The 22,918-nt window shown below is 41.1% G+C and overlaps 1 protein-coding gene across 1 annotated transcript in view; it reads left to right on the top strand.

Moving 5' to 3' along the window:
• The window catches only part of hsd17b3 (hydroxysteroid (17-beta) dehydrogenase 3), a 92,759-nt gene extending 91,839 nt beyond the window's left edge, over positions 1 to 920 (top strand). Inside the window, exons 10-11 of the mRNA XM_060841583.1 lie at positions 544 to 690; positions 807 to 920. Coding sequence (XP_060697566.1) covers positions 544 to 690; positions 807 to 920 — 261 coding nt within the window. The remainder of the gene's footprint in view (positions 1 to 543; positions 691 to 806) is intronic.
• The last annotated feature ends 21,998 nt before the right edge of the window (positions 921 to 22,918 follow it).

Below are 22,918 nucleotides of genomic sequence, written 5' to 3'. Positions count from 1 at the left end.
TAAATTGAGGAGTGATAGATATAGGACAGATGTCAGAAGTAGTTTCTTTACTCAGAGAATAGTAAGGATGTGGAATGCACTGCCTGCAACTGTCGTAGACTCGCCAACTTTACGGGCAATTAAATGGTCATTGGATAAACATATGGATGAAAATGGAATAGTGTAGGTTAGATGGGATTCACATTGGTTCCACAGGTCAGTGCAGCATTGAGGGCCGAAGGGTCTGTATTGCGCTGTAATGTTCTATGTTCTACGTTCTAAAGGATCAAGATCGCTAGTTACAATATAATGGCCTGCTTTTCAGAGGCATTTTTCAGTCAAGAAGTCCTTTAGGTATCTGGGGCCAAGTATTAAGTATGCTTTGGGTCTAACCATTCAAGTGCAGAGATTATTCCTTACATTCTTGTTTCGTGAAGAGAATCAATATCTATCCCTCACTGTTTTTGGATTCTGTGCAAATTTACATGATTTTGGGCACAATTTTTAAAAATTATTTTCCTATCATATTCAGCATTGAACTGATTTTCTAAAACTTATTTACAGTGTTTAATGCCCTATGCTGTTGCTTCTGCCATGTCACAAGTTAAACCTGGAATTCTCGCAAAATCAGCAAAAGAATTTGTAAGAAACTCATTGGATTGCACATTTCTTGGAGACCAAAGCCACGGCTGTCTGTCACATGAGATAATGGTAATTATTTGCTCTCGGGATGTTGATGGAATGTTTTCCGTAATCATTTCAAGAACATATCAGTAAATTACATTTCATGGTTCAGATCACTATTAATTTGGATTTCTGCATTTTAGGCCTATGTTAATGGCAAAATACCACACTGGATTATTTACAATGATGCGTTCCTGGATAAAATAAGGGACTACCTGCAGAATCACGCCAGAGATTACAGGAATTCTCAACCCTAGGAGGAACAGTATCTTCATTTAGTTAATTGTGTCTCATAATCCATAATATTGTTGCTATTGTATTCAAATTATAGCTTTACTGAACAATGCTCAATGTCTTTTCAAAATATGTGGCGCTGGAAAAGCCGGTCAGGTAGCATCCGAGGAGCAGGAGGGTCAACATTTTGAACGTAAGCTCTTCGTCAGGAGTTTATGCTCTAAACATTGACTTTCCTACACCTCAAATGCTGCCTGACAGGCTGTGGTTTTCCAGCATCGTGCTTTTTTGACTCTGATCCCCAACATCTGTTGTCCTCACTTTCTCCTAGTGAATGTCTTTTCACCTGATTAAAATAAACATTAACAAACTTATTATAACTTTCAGTGCACTTTCAACTACGTAATGATGGTTGGCTTTTGAAATATGGTTCCTGATAATGGACTGGTTTCTCATCTTCAAGGAATTTAGCAGACATTTGAAAATTTACTGCTCTGCACACCATTACAATGCACATTAAAGTTTGACAGAAGTGCTGTCTTAATCACATCAAATAAAATTTGTTTATTTACTCCTACCAAGCCTTGTTTCATTTTTTAATGAAGTTTATTAATAAGTGATGGAACCCTTTGATCAGATACAGTAAGGGTGAATGTGTACTTGCAGGACCATTTGCTGGGATTGGTGGTGGGTGCGGTCAATAAGTATTCAATAATTGGTACTGGTTTGCAACAGGATGAAGGTTTTATGATTTCTTGTGAGTCTGCAAGTAATTGATGTCATGTCAATTAGAGTATCTCAGACAGCAATGCAATAGCAGAAATTTCTGGAAAAACTCAGCAAGTCTGGCAGCATCTGTTGAAACAAATCAGAATTAATATTTCGGGCCTAGTGACCCTTCTTCAGAGCAGTTCTGAATGAACAGAATATCTTCATCTTCCTCCCCATGTATTTTTCTTGCTGTGCATTGACATGCAGGATGCAGCACAACCTTGGTATTTTAGCACCCCCATGAGGGAATACTGAAGGATGGCTTCAGATCTTTCCAAAGACCTGAATCATTTTCAACATTCAGATGGCTTATTCAGTGATGTCTGCTGGTCATGTGGCTCTCAACTGGATTTTTATAAATGGTGTCATGAATTTGGAGGAAATATCACTTTCCCTTCTGTCTTAGCCCTTATGGTTACTTTCCTGGAATGACAAAATCTGTAGTGTTACCCTGTCTCAGTGTGAATTCATCATTACCACTCGTTGGGAATCTAGTACACATCTGCATGAACCTCTTCATTTAGTTGCACAGTCGGCTGTGCATTGATGGGGGAATATCACGAGTGGTCATGATTTGTAAAACAGTGGGTTGCACTGGAGATGTTATGATTGTCACCTTCGTGCTATGGCAGTGCAGCTGGAGATGAGTCTAAGTGTCCTTGATTTATTTTCATGACCTCCATTACTGTTTATGTGCAAAAGACTGCAAGACTATTGATTATGCACTGGAAATCACCCGTGGCAAAATAACTGAGGGTGGTGATGTTTAATGCCACATGCGCTGTAGCTCAGTTTCATTTCTGTTTCACTGGTCACTTTCCAGAATCATAGGAAAACAGGGCTTGCCATATAAACTTCAAATGTATCAAATTAAAAACACCTCATCATGTTCCCAAAAGGTCTTAATTACTGTGATAAACGCCTGCAGTCATAAAAGTCACAATTTCTTTTTATATTCTTTAGTGCAAATGACATAACTGGCAATGTCAGCATCTGTTGCCATTCCTAATTGCTGTGTGCCTTGCAAGTGCAGTTCAGAGCACAGTTAGAATCTACTATATTTCTGTGGGTTTGGCATCACGTAGGCCAGACCAAGTAAGAATGGCAGATTGACTTCCGAAAAGGGTTTTATAATCCCCGAAATGAAGGCTGTCCTTTTTGACTGGACTGAGGCCTGTGGGCAAAGTGATAAAAAGTAGGATCCACGTGTTACTGCATGCTAGTGGGAGTGTTAAGGTTGCGGTTATTCCCCCATCAATGCACAGCCAACTGTGCAACCAAATGAAGAGGTTCGTGCAGATGTTTACTAGATTCCCCACGAGTGGTCATGATGAACTCACACTGAGACAGGGTAACACTGCAGATTTTGTCATTCCAGGAAAGTAACCATAAGGGTTAAGACAGAAGGAAAAGTGATATTTCCTCCAAATTCATGACACCATTTATAAAAATCCAGTTGAGAGCCACATGACCAGCAGACATCACTGAATAAGCCATCTGAATGTTGAAAATGATTTGTTGACTGTCCACATAAAGGCTGCTACCGATATAGAGGCAGCAGCTGCAGTGCCCCACTTAGGATTGGATTGATTGCTCAACTTTACCCCCTTTCTAAGTCACCTTTCTGTTAATTTTAATGGAAAGTATCATGGATAAACAAATTGACCTTGTCAGCATCCTGCTAGAAGTTAGCTCAGAAAACTGACTTATGTGTGCTTCTCAGCCTTGAAAAGTGGATGAATGAGAAATGACCTTTCAATGTTTCAAACGATACAAGGAGAACAGAACATTTTAAGCAGAGCACATGATATCAAGTCATTGCTGGATAAGGAGCTTTAGATTAAAATTGCATTAAAGGCAAGTTCAAGTTGACCTCAAGGAATACTTTTTTACATAAGTGATTAATTGACATCAGCCCGAAGTTTCTGTTTGATTTCACTTTTTCGAGTATTAGTCCCTCTTGACCTGCAATCTTCTTCCCAACCTTTCCGCGCCCACTCCCTCTCTGGCCTATCACCCTCACCTTAACCTCCTTCCACCTATTGTATTCCCAATGTCCCTCCCCCAAGTCCCTCCTACCTACCTTTTATCTTAGCCTGCTTGGCACACCTCATTCCTGAAGAAGGGCTTATGCTCGAAACGTTGATTCTCCTGTTCCTTTGATGCTGCCTGACCTGCTGCGCTTTTCCAGCAACACATCTTTAAGCTCTGATCTCCAGCATCTGCAGTCCTCACTTCCTCCTATCTATGTGTTTGCACAAATGTCTTTTAAATGTTGTTAATGTACCCGCCTCAACCACTTCCATTGGCAGTTCATTCCAATTGCGTATCACCTTCTGTGTAAAAAAGTTGCCCCTCAGGTTCCCTTCTATTTTTTTCCCTCTAACCTTAAAGTGATGACCTCTAGTCTTTGATTCCTCAATGCTAGGAACAAGACTGAGTGCATTCATCCTATCCATACCTCTCATGATATTATACATCTCTATAAGATCCCACCCTCAGTCTCCTACGCTCTAAAGAAAAGTCCTAGTTTGTCCAACTTCTCCCTAAACTCAGACCATTGGCAACATCCTTGTAAATTTCTTCTGCACTGTTTCAAGTTTAATAATATTCTTCCTCCAGCAAGGTGACCAAAACTGAATGGAATACACCAAGTGCAGCCCCATCAATGTCCTATACAACTGCAACATAACTCCCCAACTTCTATACTCAATGCCCTGAATGGTAAAGGGCAGTGTGCCAAAAGCTTTCTTCACTGCCCTGTTTACCTCAAATCCACTTTCAGAGAACCATGCACCTGAACTCCAAGGTCCCTCTGTTCCCCTACACTCCTTAAGGCCCTACCATTCAACATGAAACTCCTGCCTTGATTTGACTTTCCAAAATGCAAGATCTCACACATGTCTATATTCACCTCCTTTTGCCATTTCTCAGCCAACTTCCTCAGCTGATCAAGGTCCTGCTGCAATTTCAGATAACCTTCCTCACTATACTGCCTATTCTAGTGCCATTTTCAAACTTATTAATCATGCTTGTACATTCTCATCCAAATCAATGATATAGATTACAAGCAGCACTGGACTCAGCACCGACTCCTGATGCACTCTACTAGTCACAGGACTTCAGTCCCACAATCATCTTTCCACTATTACCCTCTGTTTCCTACCATCAAGCCAATTGTGTATCCAATTTGCCAACTTGCCCTGGATTCCATGCGATCTAACCTTCCAGAGTAGCCTACGATGTAGAACTTCATCAAAGGTCTTACTGATATCCATATAGACTTTATATCTACCACCCTGCCTTTATCAATCTTCCTGGTCACATCATCAAAGAACTCTATCAAATGTGTGAGGCATGATCTCCCACACACTAAGCCATGCTGACTATTCCTAATTACACCTGGAAGGTATGTTTGGGATCTGTACTGAGGAGAGAGACCGTTGTCTGCCTTCCACAAGGACTGTTCCCTCCATGGCTCACTGTTCCTTCACTCCCAACAGCAACATCACCGGCACCCCCCCCCCCCCCCCCCCCCCAACAAGCAGCTTCCCCTTGCGACCGCAGAAGGTCTAACACCTGTCTGTTTACTTCCTCCCTCCTCAGTATCCAAAGGCCCAAACACACCACCCAGATGAAGCAGCACTTTACCTGCACTTCACACAATTTAGTCTCATGCATTCACTGCTCACAATGTGGTCTCCTCTACATTGGGGAAACAAAGTGTATATTGGGTGATCTCTTTGCAGAACACTTGCATTCTGCCCACAATAAAGACCCTCAACCTTCAGTTACATGCCATTTCAACACACCATCCTGCTCCCTGGCCAATATCTCTGTCTCAGGCTTGCTGCAGTGCTCCAGCAAAGCTCAGTGTAAGATGGAAGAATAATGCCTCAGTTTTGCTCGGGGACCCTGCAGCCTTCCAGAATCAATATAGAGTTTGATAAGTTTAGGGCTTGACCTCTCCCATGTCCTTACCCCAACCCACACATATCAGGTTTTGTCATCACATAGTCTATTACGCATAGCCCTTTGCTAGCCACTAACTGTTCCCATTATTAGCTGGTTACCCTCTTAGCCAGAACATTATCCACTCCTTTGTCTGCCCAGCTACTCTTCTCTCACTTTGGCCTCTGTCTCTACCTATTGTTTACACCTTAGCCCTTCCTCCACCCTCTATTGCATATAAACCAACATTTTTCCAGCTACCATCAGTTCTAAGGAAGGAACACTTGACCTGAAATGTTAACTCTGATTTCTCTCCACAAATGCTGCCGGACCTGCTGAGCTTTTTCAGCTTTTCTATTTCTGTCAGAACTCTTTGATAAATAGCCATGGGATGGCTACTCATGATGTTGGATGACCACTATCCCCTTGCCCACCTACATCTGAGGATTCATTTAGCACTCTTTCTAAGAACACATACTTTTAAATTTTAGGAAGAACATGCTGATAATAAGGTGTGTTTGGCACCAGACAAGCTGTTGTTGCTCGATCAATGCACATTATGACCTCTGTGTTTCCTGCAATTCCTTCCCATAGCAAAGTGGATGCAGTTACATCACATGGATTGTAGCAGTCTAAAACATTAGTTCACTAATATCTCCTCAAAGGTAATTAGGGATGGGCAATAAATGCTGCCCTTATCCATGGCACTTTTAACCATGAATGAATTAAAAACATCTACATCTAAATTCCTTTCATGAAATCTTGAATGCCCCAGTAATCATAGAATTATCATTAACCAATAATTTGATATTTTGAAGAATGGTGGTGATATTATCGAATATTAGTCAGTCAGAATTCAGCTTTACAGATATAATCATTATTTTCAATAGCTGTGTCATGGAAAATGAACATTGTTCCCTTAAAAGATGACTGAACACACTAGTAGCAACTGTTTTACACTGTTATGATCAGGTGAAGAAGATGAAATGACTTCCTTTTGTCACTCTAATTTACTGCAACAAAAAGGCTAGCTTTGCAAATTCGGTGAATGCTTACGGTTTGTAAATGAAACAGACAGGTTTCCTTGTAAGTTTTAAATTAAAAAGGAGAAGTCTTTATTGTATGTAATCCAGTCTATTAAAAATAGTGAAAAATGTTCCAGATTCCACATGCATGCAGTCAGATTCTCACAACACACGTAATTACAGGGTTGAAGCAGTCTTTTTTTGAATCATGGGTCATATCAACTAATAACTTGGGCAGTTTCATGCCGACTTTGAGGCTTTCTTCGGATTCAGTATCAAGACGATTTAAATGTATTGTTTGATGATTTATGACTGTTCTTATGGTGTCAGCAACTGCTAAGTTACTTCTGATCACTCTGCTTGCAAAGACAGTCAGTAGACAGGGCTAAAACTGGCAGGTAGGATGGAGAGAGAAAGAGGTAAAAACAATGACTGCAGATGCTGGAAACCAGATTCTGGATTAGTGGTGCTGGAAGAGCACAGCAGTTCAGGCAGCATCCAACGAGTAGCGAAATCGAAGTTTTGGGCATAAGCCCTTCATCAGGAATAAAGGCAGCGAGCCGGAAGCATGGAGAGATAAGCTAGGGGAGGGTGGGGGTGGGGAGAGAGTAGCATAGAGTACAATGGGTGAATGGGGGAGGAGATGAAGGTGATAGATCAGGGAGGAGAGGGTGGAGTGGATAGGTGGAAAAGGAGATAGGCAGGTAGGACAAGTCATGGGGACAGTGCTGAGCTGGAAGTTTGAAACTAGGATGAGGTGGGGGAAAGGGAAATGAGGAAGCTGTTGAAGTCCACATTGATGCCCTGGGGTTGAAGTGTTCCGAGGCGGAAGATGAGGCGTTCTTCCTCCAGGCGTCTGGTGGTGAGGGACCAGTGGTGAAGGAGGCCCAGGACCTGCATGTCCTCAGCAGAGTGGGAGGGGGAGTTGAAATGTTGGGCCATGGGGAGGAGTGGTTGATTGGTGCGGGTGTCTCGGAGATGTTCCCTAAAGCGCTCTGCTAGGAGGCGCCCAGTCTCCCCAATGTAGAGGAGACCACATCGGGAGCAACGGATACAATAAATTATATTAGTGGATGTGCAAGTAAAACTTTGATGGATCTGGAAGGGTCCTTTAGGGCCTTGGATAGAGGTGAGGGAGGAGATGTGGGCACAGGTTTTACAGTTTCTGCGGTGGCAGGGGAAAGTGTCAGTCTGGGAGGGTGGGTCATAGGGGGGCATGGACCTGACCAGGTAGTCATGGAGGGCACGGTCTTTGCGGAAGGCGGAAAGGGGTGGGGAGGGAAATATATCCCTGATGGTGGGGTCTTTTTGGAGGTGGCGGAAATGTCGGCGGATGATTTGGTTTATGCGAAGGTTTGTAGGGTGGAAGGTGAGCACCAGGGGCGTTCTGTCCTTGTTACGGTTGGAGGGGTGTGGTCTGAGGGCAGAGGTGCGAGATGTGGACGAGATGTGTTGGAGGGCATCTTTAAGCACGTGGGAAGGGAAATTGTGGTCTCTAAAGAAGGAGGCCATCTGGTGTGTTCTGTGGTGGAACTGGTCCTCCTGGGAGCAGATACGGTGGAGGCGGAGGAATTGGGAATACGGGATGGCATTTTTGCAAGAGGTAGGGTGGGAAGAGGTGTAATCCAGGTAGCTGTGGGAGTCGGTGGGTTTGTAAAAAATGTCAGTGTCAAGTCAGTCGTCATTAATGGAGATGGAGAGGTCCAGGAAGGGGAGGGAGGTGTCAGAGATGGTCCAGGTAAATTTAAGGTCAGGGTGGAATGTGTTGGTGAAGTTGATGAATTGCTCAACCTCCTCGCGGGAGCACGAGGTGGCGCCAATGAAGTCATCAATGTAGCGGAGGAAGAGGCGGGGAGTGGTGCCGGTGTAATTACGGAAGATCAACTGTTCTACATAACCAACAAAGAGACAGGCATAGCTGGGCCCATGGCTACCCCTTTGGTCTGGAGGAAGTGGGAGGATTCAAAGGAGAAATTGTTAAGAGTGAGGAAGAAAGGTCCACTGAAGGTTACTGCTTCTTTGCCATTACTCCTGAGTTTGCTCTTTTCTGGAGAAAAGAAACATTAAAGAGATTTTCCCATTCTACTGAACAAACATGAGTAGCCTTCTGAACTGCCGCTAGTCTTAGATGTTCTGACAATCAGGAAAGCCTATCACAGAGTCGTAGACTCTTATAGCATGGAGACGGACCTTTGCCCCAAAATCGTCCATGACAACCAAAATATCCATCCACGCTAACCCCATTTCCCTCCACTTGGCTCATATCTTCTAAACCTTTCCTACCCATGCATTTGTCCAAATGTCTTTTAAATATTGTTAAGTTCCAGCCTCAACCACATCCACTGACAACTCATTCTATGTGCATACCACCCTCTGTATAAAGAAGTTGCCCCTCGGGTTCCCTGCAGTTCTATATATACAAGTCCACTTTGGTCCTTAACGGGTGCTATTATTTTTCCTTTAATACACTTAAAGAACCTCTTTGGATTCACCCTAATCTTCTCAGCGGAGGCTATCTCATGCCCACCCCCCACCCCTGCTTTTTGCGTTCCTGGTTTCCTTCTTCAGTAAACTCCTGTATCCCCTATATACCTCCAGGGATTCCCTTGATCCAAACTGCCTGAGCCATACCTCCTTTTCTCTGGTCAAAACCTCAATATCTCTTGTCATTCACAGTTCCCTATTCCTGCTAATCTTGCTTTTCACCCTCACAGGAACATAGAGATTTTGAAATCTAGTTATTTCACTTTTTATGACCTTCCACTTGCCAGAGGTCGCTTTGCTTGCAAACAAACTATGCAATCAGCCCCTGCAAGATCCTGTCTGATTCCATCAAATTTGTGTTGCAGGCGTTTCGGCCCCTGTCTAGGTGACATCCTCAGTGCTTGGGAGCCTCCTGTGAAGTGCTTCTCTGATCTTTCCTCCGGCATTTGTAGTGGTTTGAATCTGCCGCTTCCGGTTGTCAGTTCCAGCTGTCCGCTGCAGTGGTCCACTATGTCTATAAATGTCCACAAATTCCCAGCTCGGCAAACAGAACCACAACAACAAGCACCGAGTGCAAATCTTCTCACAAACTTTGATTCCATCAAAATTGTCCTAATTTAGAACTTGTGGAGCAGTTTTGTCCCTCTCCATTGCTATTTTAAAATTAATAGAACTATGATCACTGGTCCCGAAGTACTCCCTCACTGTCACCTCCATCACCTGTCCTGTCCTATTTCCCAACAGCAGGTCAAGTTTTGCCCCTTCCCAAGTTGGACCCTCTATATACTGCTTGAGGAAACTTTCCTGAATGCACTTAACAAATTCCACCCTATCTAAGCCCTTTACGCTATGGCAGTCCCATCTATGTTAGGAAAATTAAAATCCCCTACTATAACAACCTTATTGCTTCTGCAAGTCTCCCCCAATCTCCCTGCGTATTTGCTCCTCTAATTCTCATTGAGTATAGTACAACCCCAATAATGTCGCCATTCCCTGCTTATTTCTTAGCTCCACCCACCAAGCCTCATTGGATCATACTTCAGCTGTTTCATTTCTGGTTGCTGCTGTGATATTTGACTTAATCAAAAATTCAACACACCCTCCACTCTTTGCAACACCTCTGTCCTGCCTAAAGCATCTGTACCCTAAGTTGCCAGTCCTGTCCCTCCCTTAGCCATGTTTCTGTAATGGCTATAATATCCCAATCCCATGTACCTATCCACGCCCTGTACCTATTCATCAGCCTTACCTGTCAGCCCTCTTGCACTGAAATAGATGCAATTTAATCCAGGCATTGCTTGCTCCCTGTAGTGTTCCAGCCTGATTTGTCTCTTTACTTTACTATTTCTGATTACTGTATCTCCTTCCAGCTTTACACTTTCCTTCATGCTGTTGAGGATACTACCCCACTGCCAATCTAGTTTAAACCCTCCATTGTAGCACTAGAAAACCTGGCTGCCAAGATATCGGTCTCCCTTCAGTTCCGATGCAACCTGTCTCTCTTGAACAAGTCACCTCTGCCCAAGAAAAGATCCCAGTAATCTAAAAATCTGAATCCCTTCCCCTTGCACAATTCTTTAGCCACACATTCATCTGCCAAATCCTTCTGTTTTTACCCTCAGTAGCATATAGCACTGGAAGTAATCTGGAGATTATCACTGATGAGGTTTGTAACTTTGTTCCTAGCTATCTATAGTCACTCCACAGGACCTCATCCTTACTTCTACCCAAGTCATTTGTGCCCATGTGCACAATGATCTCTGGCTGCTCACACTCCCCCTTGAGAACATCTGCACGTGCTCTAAAACATCCTGGACTCTGGCACTCTAGAGGTCACTCACCAACCTGGATTTCTGTTTGCAGCCACAGAATCTCCTGTCTATCACCTTAACTATCAAATATCCTATCACTAAGGCCCTGTTTATCTTTATCCTTTCGCGCTGTGCTGCAGAGCCAGTGAGGTACCACCAACCTGGCTACTGCTGCTTTCCCCTGAACGATTCCACCCCCCCTCCCAACAGTATCCAAAATGGTATACTTTTAATTTTAATTACCTTTCTCTCCTAGCCTTTAACTCCTTTAATCATTATGACATTAACCTTCTCAGTCCTCTAGATTTCAAGGTGTTTCAGTGAATTTATCTAATTTTCTCCAACTAATTCTTAATTCGCAAAACGATAAATGATATGCTAAAACATGAACTTTTAACTCGATTTTAAAACAAACAGGAATTTATAACAGCTGTGTTAGTGCTCATTAACTTGGAAATGTATCATCCAACCTTGAGTTTTTGACCTAGCCTGGGAAAAATAATGCACTTCTGCCATATCTTCAGTTCACTTAATCTGAATATTCAGTTCGACATCCAGAATGAGATGGAATTCCAAATTGCTATGCAGCTATGTTGCAGTCATTCAAATTTGATGGAGAAGAAACAGAGAAAGGACTCAAATAATTTTAAGATACTTGTGTTTTTAATTTGAAATATGGTTTAAAAATACAAATTAAAAGAGAATTTGACATTGTCATTGGTTTCCCTTTGTTATTGAAGATGGCTGTTTTATGCATGCATGCTGCCATATGTTGCGAATTGTGTGGCTCGAGAACCTGACTGTAGATCTGCAATGTGGGAAAGGTAAGTATTTGATTACTTTTAACAATAAATCATATTCCTTCTGTGTAAGCCCACAACTTGCTTTAGAATGGGTGAAATAGGATACATTGCAAAGGACCTCAAAGAAAGTATTAAATACTGAGAAGAGTGAGTATCCCTTTCAAGGGATAACAAAGACAACTCCATAGGAATTTAGAGCTTAAGAGATGATTGTGGCTAAAAGTAATATCAGATAAAGTTCAAAGTGTAAACAAAAATCAGGAAATGGAAAACTTACTAAAGAATTGCTTTGCATTGGTTTTCATGGTAGACACTGAAGATAAAGTATCAGAGAAAACAAAATAAATAAATCAAAGACAGGAACTAACTGGTTTTAATATATGACAAAATATAACAATGGATAAAGTAATGAGAATATCGAAAGACAAGTATCCAAGACTTTTGCTTTCATTCTAATTTTTAAGTGAGTTAGGTCAATAAATGCCAGTGTCACTCCATTTTTTAAGAAGCATAGCAGAGGTAAACCAGGTATAGGCCTATCAGCCTAACATCAGTTGTGGATAAGTTGCTAATTTGTTTACTGATTTATTTACCTTTTTTCCATCTTAGCATCACGACCTTGCTGAATAAATATATACTACTCTCAATTTTGAAATCTTTGATTCAGCCACATGTCTCAACAGTATTAGTTTTGGGGGGAGGGCATTTACTTGGACAGCTATGAGTCAATTACTGAAAACCAGAATGGAATTTTAAAGGGTAATTAATATCTAACAATTTGAGTAGAACTGTTTGTAGAGGCAACTAATGGGCCAATAACAAAATGTATTTGAATGCAATTTATACATTACTAAGAACAAATTCTATGTGGTTCCAATGAAGAGACTACTAATAAGAACAAGAGGACATGAAATTGGAGGCAACCCATTGGCTTGGATAAGAATTTGATTAGTAGACAGGAACCAGACATAATGGGTAAGTTGGCAAGATTTGATCAGTATTATTCTATAAGGATTCATATAACTTCAGCATTATAAGTGACTTGGACGAAGAAATACAGAGTGATACATTTACGTTATTTCACGTAGTAAATAGCATAGATGGGAGCAGAAATTTGTAAAGAGATATGAAGTTTAATAATGGGAAGGACTGGAGACATTCATTTTGGGCATAAGAATGATATATCAAACTCGTAGCAATCTATGAAGTATGGATAAGCAGAGAAATGTAATAGTCCGAATATAGAAAGTTACTGGATAAATAATTACAAAGATTCGTGGTCATTGTCCTTTATCTCAAGGGAGCTGGGATTTAAAGAGTGTAGAGCTCTAATCAGAAATAATGCCTTTAGTTCTGAGTACTAGACCTCAGGAAAGATAAGGAGAACATGAGGACTGCAGATGCTAGAGATCAAAGTCAATAGTGTGGTGCTGGAAAAGCACAGCAGGTCAGGCAACAACTAAGGAGAAGGAGAATCCAGTCAAATGCTCTTAGAGACTGGTTACCTATGGTCATTGGAATGATAGCAGGGCTAAAGATTTAATTTATGAAGATAGGATGTATAGCGTGGCATTCCCTTGAGCATCGAAGGTTAAGTGACGATCTAATTGCGATGTTTCAGATGATTAAACTGATGATAAGGGCAGAACGAATATTTCCTTTGGTTGCACAGCCTTCAACAAGGAAACATTTTAATATTAGTATTGGACTATTCAGGACATGGTGACCATCTGCAAAGAAAATATCAGGGACACTTGGACCAAGAAACTGTGGTAAAGAGGTGGTGTGAGGTGATTTTATTTTCTGTTGTTTATTATCACATCTATTGATTATAAATACAGTGAAATGAGTTGTTTAGTATCTTAAAACATCTTAAAACACAGAAAATAAAAACCAAAACACAGGATAAAAAAAACCAGAAAAATAAAACAACACAGTTCACCTTATAGTCTTATCTCAATAAAGTTAGGTAATCTTTGGAACAGTTTCTATTTTTAGTGCACCCTTGGGCCTGGATCAGGGCTCCTCCAACCCCAAGGTGGGGAGTGGGTGGGTGGGGGGGGGGGGGGGGGGGCAGGGAGTGGGGGGGTTGGGGGATTGCAGGGAGTGATGGCTAAGTGGCAACATTGCTGGACTGTTAATCCAGAGATTCAGGTAATGTTCTAGGGATCTGGGTTCAAATTCTGCCATAGTAGATGGTGGAATTTCAATACAATAGATTCTTAATTCCAGATAATAACAATGACCGTGAATACATAGTTGATTGTCAGCAAAACCTATCTGGTTCACTAATGTCCTGTAGGGAAGGAAACTGCTATCCTTACCTGTTCTGGCCTATATGTGACTTCAGAACCACAGCAGTCTGGGTGACTTCTAATTGCCTCTGGGCAATTACAGATGGGCAATAAATGCTGCCCAGCCAGTGATGACCTCATCCTATGAATGAATAAAGAAAAAAAATGCCTTTGGTCCCTGCTGCTAAACTGTCTACACTGCTGCAACTGTGTTTCACCATGCCACCCCTGGAAGAAAGAGTCATCACTCTCTGGGTCCATCTTTCCACCACCATGAGTTCATGCTGGGCCAAAATTGCTGCCATTGCCTCCTCCGCCATAAGTCACCCGGGCCTATCTCTAAAACTGGAGCCTTGGCTCAGCCTATGATTCTGGACCAGGGAATTAAGCCTGGCTCTTGTTCCTTCCTTGCCAGGAAACTCAGGCTGGGGTGGAGCCACATCCACCTTTTCCTGCCATTGCTGCCGCTGCCACCAGCTGCCCTCTCCTTCATCATTTACTCGGCCTTGCCACTCCCCAGGGCCGTACTACCATCTTCATCTGCCATTCAATGTCGGTGTGGATGTGTTTATGGATTTATGAAGAGTTTGAAGGTTCTGGTCTCTCTCCTCTGCCACAGTGAGGAGCTATAGCATTTTTCACTTGAAATAGTGAGTTGGTTGGAGCATTCTATTAATTATTTTTACCAAAGTAAATTTCAGTCAAGACATGAAAATATGCAAAGAATGCCCTGTTCCAACACAAATTATTGCTTATGCAGTTCAACTGTACCAAAGATTTTTTTTTATGCAACCTGGGATTGATTTACTCACTTTAATTCTGTAATGTAATCAGCTCATTAAACTTGAACATTATTTTCAAGCTACTATTCAATGTAAACCAAATGTAGTTACTTGCTCATGTATGTATAACTTGCATTGATTGACCATTTTGTGTTATTCATGCAATTCTTAATTTAGTTCTTTCTCATAAAAGCTTGACCTACATGTAAAATCTTACAGAGTTAGGGGTTGGGTTCCTTCATTGTGATTTTTTTTGGATTTGGTTAAACATTTTACATTTGAATAAATAGTTTTGAAATCTCAAGTCTCACAGCAAAATAATTTCTTTCTAGACAGCTTTTGACAGTCTATAATCAGATTTTCCAAAAGCTATGAATTCACTACTTGATATTTAATAATTCATTTTACTTCCATTTCAGCTTATATGGGAACAACATTACACCTATTCCTAGAACCAGCCCATCTACATCCCACAATGAGGACATACTCTTGACACATGCATTCGATGGTATTGTGCTTCGGGCACTAGAATGTAATGGCTTCTCAAATCCTTGCTTCTTCTAAACATAAGATTTAATTTCTCCTGAATTTCTTTATCCTCATCAACATCCTTTCACAGACATCTAGGAGTCCAATATTTGTTTTATACATCATCAAAAGACAGTGTGTCTTGGAGAGGGAAACTTCCCAATATTCTCAATTTGGAAACAAACTGGATTAAGAACAAAAGCTTGTCAATTATGTTGTAATAGAATTACCGTACCTTTTTCCTGCTTCTTATCTTATTCAAACATATATCCATGGACGGTGGAAATAAACTGAGTTCTCGCCCTCTACTTCCATTCAGAGCCTGGATCTCCCCCACTCCCTCTGATATTTGCAACAGCTCCTCTATGTCTCCTCTCAGACATTCCTCCCTGTGTTTTCTTTATTTATCAGGAATTTACGAAGAAATTTCACAGGATTCATATCATCAGAAAACAAGCCCAGAGATGTGTTGTTTTGCAAATAGTAATGTCGCAAGCTGAGTATCAGATGCTCTTCAGACATTACTTGATGTAAAAGTCTGCATTCCCCATGATCTTTCCATACATGGGCATGGCAGTGGCCTAGTGTTCCTGCACAAAGAAACAAAAAGGCAATGACAACGTCAAGAAAAACTCCCGATGGTCCACCATATAACTACCATGGGAAAGGTGGTACAAGTAATGTTCCAGAGAGGTATATTACATGCAGGATAATCCTGTAAAAATGAAGAATGGCTGGTTGTCCTGATACAGAATATACTTTTTCACACAACATTAGAAAAATCTAGAATTCTTTCACCCATAAATTCTTTGAATTGTTCAACACTGAGATTTATGTGGGTTAGGATAGTGACCTAGGTGGGTAAATAGAATACAGATCACGCAAGATTAACTGAATGGAGGAATAGGCTCAAGGAGCTAAATAGCCTACACCTTTTCTGACATTTGTATAAAGCACAATTTGTTTTTCAGTGAAATATATAACATTTTAGCATTATACTTTTCCATTAATGTGAGCAGATGAATATGGTGCACATCCTGAGTGCAACTCACTAAAAAAAGGTAAATGTAGTCCTGTTACATACAAAGTCCATTCCATGCTGGAAATCAACATTCTCTACATCACTCTGTCTGGTGATTGCATGAATTACACTTTTATGCTGCTTTTAACCTGCTGCTAGTTCATTTCAATTCCTACCACTCCACTCATTGCCGCAGCATTGCTGTCAGTATTTTCTATTTACACTTCATTACATTTGGAATCCTCCCAGGATCTGTCATAAACCTCTTCACTTCCTCTTCACACTGGACCTTGGGTTCAACTGACAAGCACAGTTCTGTTTCACCACCAGCTCTCTTAATCCCTTCAGTTTCTGTTGTCAGTCCATCTTTTTGATGCTCAGACCTAACTCAGCGTCCAACTTTGTCTTCTCCATAGGATAGATTGAGTGTCTTTCAAGTCTTGAAAATGGCAGGTTTAGTGCTTGCAAAATCCTTCTTGGTACCTCTGATCTCCAGCAGGTGGCAATGTTCTTCTGCATGTTGGTCTTTTACCAGAGTGAATCTCGTAATGTTTCTAAGTAACTGAAAGCACCGATCTCTTATTGCTCTGACCTATTTCCAGAAACAAACTGTTTAATTTGTGCAACAAATATCCCCATTAACTTGAAAGTTTAATAGTTCAATTTGTTCCAATTAATTCATAATCTAATTTACTTTTTAAAAACCTTTAGCTTTAAAACCAAAATTGTTGATAGTGATTACTCAAACAATAAAAACAGTTCATTACACTGCATCATAACTTTGCTCTGGGATCTCAAAATAAATTTTACTATTAAGTTTATTAAAAGAAGATTTTTAAAAAATAGTCAACAAAATATCAGCACACAGGAGATTCTGAACGAGCATTATTGAAAAGTCTGCACAAGAGAATGGGAATGAATTGCTAGCTATTAATAAGAATAATAGGGGGGAATCTTACAAGTTGGATCTGAGTGAAGAGAGTTCAGTAAACAGGCAATGCAAATAAAAGTTTTTTGTGCTAACTCTGCCCAGAAGTAGGGCAGCGCAGTGACTCAGTTGTTAGCTGCCTCAAGCGGATGCAGGTTCGATTCCACCTTTGGGTGGCTGTGTGCATGTTGCTTGTACATTCTCCTGGTGTCTGCATGGATTTCTTCCAGGTGGTCTGGTTTCCTCCCACAGTCCAAAAATGTGCAGGCAATATGGATTGGCAATACTAAATTGCCCAGAGTGTCCAGGGATGTGCAAGCTAGGTGGACTATCCATTAGAAATGCAGGGTTACAGGGATAGGAATGGGGGTGGGGGGATTGCTGGATCTGGGTGGGATGTTTTTTGGAGGGGCTGTGTGGACTTCATGGGCCAAATGTCCTGCTTCCATATTTTGAGGATTCTATGACAAGTTCCCAAATAGACATTGTCAGATAATCATTTGGAGTGCTTAGTCAAATTGCTGAGAAGCAAAAAGGCAGGGCAAGCTTCTAAAATCGCACTTCTGCTGAAATTCACTGTTTGTAACTTGAACCAAGGAAATAAGGGAAACCAGTGTCTGCTGGGTCCGAACCTCAGAATGAATCAATATTTTGAGGAAGGAAAGGGTGGGGAGAAATTTGGAAAGAAAGAAAGAAAATGTCAATGAAATACAGCCGCAGAAAACCTAATTCTTTTAAAGTGGGTACCTAAGAAAATACCGCTTGAAGCTACTTAAGGAGCATGAGCAGTAATGATTTTGACCTTCATGCTCCTGGCCCACATCCATTAATTACATGCAGGCACTGGTGGGAAACATGAATAACTGTGGTGAAACTTATTAGCATTTCAAAGTTGAATTAGTCAAAGGTGCCTCTAAGTTCTTTTTGACGAGGTGGTGCAGGCAGGTTGTAAAGGATGCAGTCAATGTAGTGAGTTGGTAATGCAGGTGGAGGTTGTGTCAGTGTATTAGTCAGAGATAAATCAGTTGGGAGATGGAGCACAGCAGCATAAATGCCAAATGTTTGAGAGCGCAGGGCTGCAGCTTACAAAAACAATAAGAGGAGGGACAGTGTGAGGACAAGACCTTATGAAGAAATATGAGGAAGGCATTTGATATGAGAAAGACATAGTTGGTGTCATTTCCAATGTCTGTTTGCAGAGGAATCATAATTGCAACTATTTTAATTTGCATACAGTACGTTATATTGAATTACATTTAAGGTAACTGCCAGTATATGAAACTTCTGAACAATAGGAAATACTATAATCAAGAGTAATTATAGCATACTGATGTGTTCTGTAAATAAGGAACAATTTAAATTTAAAAAACATATACCAGTGGCCCCTGGACCCATTACTAATCATAGACACAAACCAGCAGGATAGTATAGTTGCCTTAGGACCAAAGGCAAAAAAGGCAACTGTTAAATTATTCCCTTCCCTGATGCTAATCTACATTTCCAGTTTTCCCTTCAATTCATTTTGTAGAGAGGTCAATGTTTTAACGGGTCAGTTTACCCCTTTTTCCCAAACAGTATCAAGTAGTTAGCTTCCCATTTATAAAGGTTAAGCTGATGTGCACTTTATATTGCGCGATTAAAAATTTGTTAGAGCACTTGCAGAATCTTCTAGTCGAATATCTAGTGTCAGAATTCGATACAGATGACATTGTTGTGAATTACTGTTAATACATTATATCAGCAGCAATCTGCCTGTGTGAATAAGGCTTTGTAGCTAAGGTTATTAAAGTAAGGATGTGTGTTGACAGAGCCTGGAGCTTGCCTCGAATAGAATTTCACATAAAACAAAATGTGATTTTGAGACTGGTACCACACTGTAGTTGGATGACATTCAGTTATTCCATTTAGAACAAGTTTTTGCAGTGATCCCAGAATGTGTTGGAAGATAAACATAAGTGCCCACCCAACTATAAGTTACTAAATCAACTAACATTGTGCTTCACCTGTCTGCTGTAAAAACTGCTGACAAGCTGACTTCACTCTCAGCCATTCCCACTGCCACCACAGGCATTTCAGGAGGGTTATTCTGGGAAATCTATGTGTTTTTGTGCAGAGATTTGTGGCACAGTTTCGGGTTTTTAATATAACAGGTCCAAACTGGGTAAGGCTGTACATATCAACATGGGTGGTCCTGCTTTCTAAACTTTATAGATTAAGCTGTCCAAATTTTATCTGAGGTTAACAAGGTTCAAGTGTGGGCCACCCATGTTCTTCTGTATCTGTTAGCTAGTATTTAGGAAACTTGTTCGTTTTATCTGAGACAGTTTCTGGAATGTATAAAAAAGGGGCATATACTCAACCTTCTTATGACCTCAGTTCAGAAACATGTGCTTTCTTGTCATTCTCCACAGATTTTTCTTCCCCTGCCTCCACTTTGGTTTTTCCATTGTGTTTTGCTTTTGTTGGCTGTTTAAAAGAAGTAAAAATGCGGAATTATCTGAAACTAATAGCTTTTTAATTTAAAAACTTTGTTGGAAGTTTTTTTATGCAGAAAAGATTGCTTTTGCACAGATCAATTGTACATATAACTGTAAAGATATTGGATGGCAAGACACTAGTCTAGTAAAAGTATTGACATAGCATCATAAGTTACAAAAGTGACTCAAGCAATTTATCAGCTGATTTTAAAGTCAGATTGCTGCCCATCATTTGTTGAGAGCAAGCTACTGTGATTATGCTCAGGAAATATGACTGATGTTTTACTTTTTTCTCTGAAAAACTTAAGGAGTTAGGGCTCAGTGAGATCTGCAAATCTGCCTCCAATAGCGTAAGGTAATTATATCCATCAAACACTGTTAAGAAAGACACCAACTTGCATCAGCTAACCCTGCTAGTTCTCCAAAGGCCACTGTCAGATTGAGGCAGACTGGCCTCAGACTCTGCATGCTTTATGGCCCTGGGCTGAGTATCTGATCCCATATCCTTATGATTACAAAGAACCATCTACTTCATATCCCATTGTGTCTGTAGTGATGGAATGAGGGCCAGGTAGATCTTACTGAGTATGCGATCCCTGATTGGGGTTGTTAACTTGGGTTAATCAGGGAGACTTGAATGGCAGCTGTAAACAGGAGATTCAGAAAGTCTTTTCACTCTAGGGACTGGCTTTGAGTTGACGGGGTCAGAGCCCATTGTACTAAGTGGAGAGTTGATATAAGTGAAAACAAAGAAAATAAATAAGAGATTTAGAGAGTCTCCTCATTCAAGGGATCAACACTGAGCAAGCTAATCATATCGCATGTACTGTGCACAAGTACATAAAAGAAGACTTGGGGACAGGATACCTTCATAGATGCTGCCAGACCTGCTGAGCCTTTTGTGCTATTTCTGTTTTTGTTTCCAGTTAAGTTACATCTAACAGCATTTCCTGAGTCACTCTAAAATGCTTTAAACGTCCAGTTAGATGATGTGACCACAAATCCATTGCTCTGTGTTAAATAGTTGAAATTAACTAAATTATTCCATCATTTCTTTTTGTTTAGTAGTATGCTAAAGTTGTCTTTATAATCGGAAGTTAAACTCAATTTAAACTAATGTAAAAGGGATAAAAATAGGCAATTTTCATTGCCAAGCAGAATATACTAGATGAATGGAGTGCACGTAATAATATGAAAACTTGCGAAGTATATTTTTGAATGCTAACTTTCCTGATGCAAACCTATTATATACCATTACATTATTCCAAATGCACTTAAATAGATCCCCCAGCAGAGCTTACAAGCAGCATATGAACATTTTGTGTAAGTGTTACAATTAACACCCTACAGTGAACATGTCAGACTGCAGTTTTAATGCAAGGTCACAATGGAGATAAAAGTACAATTGGCAAGATCTGAGTTACCACATGGCCTGTGCCTGCATGTGACTCTCTTTCTACATGCTAAGGCAGAGCTGGCAAATCTATGCTCGACTCTATTTTCCTGATTGCTTGTATTAATATTAGGTAGAATATGTTCTTTAATGGAGCAGACTAAACTGGAACAGGAATTTGACATCTCCCGCCACTGAGGTCATTGTGTGTCCATTGCTCATTAAACTCCTAACCCCATCACTGCTCCTCATGCTGCCCTTACATCTCACCAAATTCCCTGCTAGCAACCGTTTTCTGCCTCACACTTGGTCCTCCTCACTGTCCCTGTTGGCACCTTGCATCCTGTAAAGGTTCAAGAGCAGAGTGACAATGGATAGAGAAAAGTTGGCCAATGGAGCAGCAACTGGGGAGGCAAGCAGCTCAGTGAGATGGGCAGCCACTAGTATGGAGAGAGGGATAGTGAGAAGGGCAGTGAATGGGTTGTGATGAATAGAGATCAGAGAAGTGAATGGAAAAGTAATCAGAAATAGAGTGGGATGGCCAGAAATTGGGAGCAGGACAGTGGGTGAGGGGGGCAAGCAGGCAGGAAGTTGTAATGAGGATTGGGCTGTGAGTGGGGGAGCAAGAAGTTGGCAGAAGGGTAGTACAAGAAGTGTATCAAATGAAGGGGAGACAAACTGTCATGAGTGGCTGGTGAATGGGCTGACAAGTGGATTAGAGGTGGGGTAATGAGGAGTTGGGAGGATGGCAGCAAGGGGGAACAATACGTTAGGTGGCTAGCTGTCAGGAGCAGGATGCTGAGATTGGTGTTGAGCAGGAACAGTGAGCAGTCAGTACTGAGAGATTGGGAGCAAGATAGTGGTGGGGTAGCAATGTGGGGGGTGGCAAGGAGTCAGGGATAGGGTACTGAGTAGGGTACCAAGGGTTCAGCAGTTGGACAGCAAGGGGTCAGGAGCAGGGTGGTGAGTGATCATGAGCAAGATGATACATATGGCAGTGTATGTGTGTATGTGTGTGTGTGTGTGTGTGTGTGTGTGCGCGTGGTGAGGGAGGCAAGGAGCACTTGGAAGCAAGGCTGAGAGCAGTTAGGAGTTAGACTGTGTTAGTGTGACAGCAAAGAATTGGGAGAAGTATGTTGGGTGGTCAGGAGCAGGGCAGCAAGCAGGACTGTTAGTGTTTGAGAGGGAAGGTTGAGCACTTGGGAACAGGACAGCAATTGGGGTATAGAGAGGGGCATTGGGCTAGTACAAGCCCATGATAAAGATCCGGGGACATAAGCTCAAGTCATATCAAGACAACTGGAGGAATTTGAATTAAATTACAAAAAACATCTGCAATATAAAGCTAATTTCATAATAGTTACCATTACACTACTATTGACTGTCATTAAAAACTCATTTGGTTCATTAATGTCCTTCAGGGAATGAACTCACCTGTCCTAACCTGGTCTGGTCTACATTGACCAACAGCAATGTGGTTGACTCTCTTCTTCTGAAATGGTATTATGTTCAGTTCATGGGCAATTGGGGAAGGTGACAAATGTTGGACTTGCCAGTATAAGTTTTTAATGATGTTAATAAACTTCAAGCCATCTTTCTTAACCAATCCTGAGTGCCTGTGATATGCATTATCTAGATTAACATATAGAAAATGATATAGTGTATCAGTGAGAGGGGACCTATAAAGATACAGGATTGGGATTGTGAACAGAGTGTTCAGTTAACAGGTGAGGAAGGTGTAAAACATGATTTT

The sequence above is a fragment of the Hemiscyllium ocellatum genome, chromosome 2 (genome assembly GCF_020745735.1).
Source record: "Hemiscyllium ocellatum isolate sHemOce1 chromosome 2, sHemOce1.pat.X.cur, whole genome shotgun sequence".
In the NCBI taxonomy this organism is placed as follows: domain Eukaryota; kingdom Metazoa; phylum Chordata; class Chondrichthyes; order Orectolobiformes; family Hemiscylliidae; genus Hemiscyllium; species Hemiscyllium ocellatum.
The sequence above is the reverse complement of the archived record's forward strand: the minus strand, read 5'-3'. Positions and strand labels throughout refer to the sequence as shown.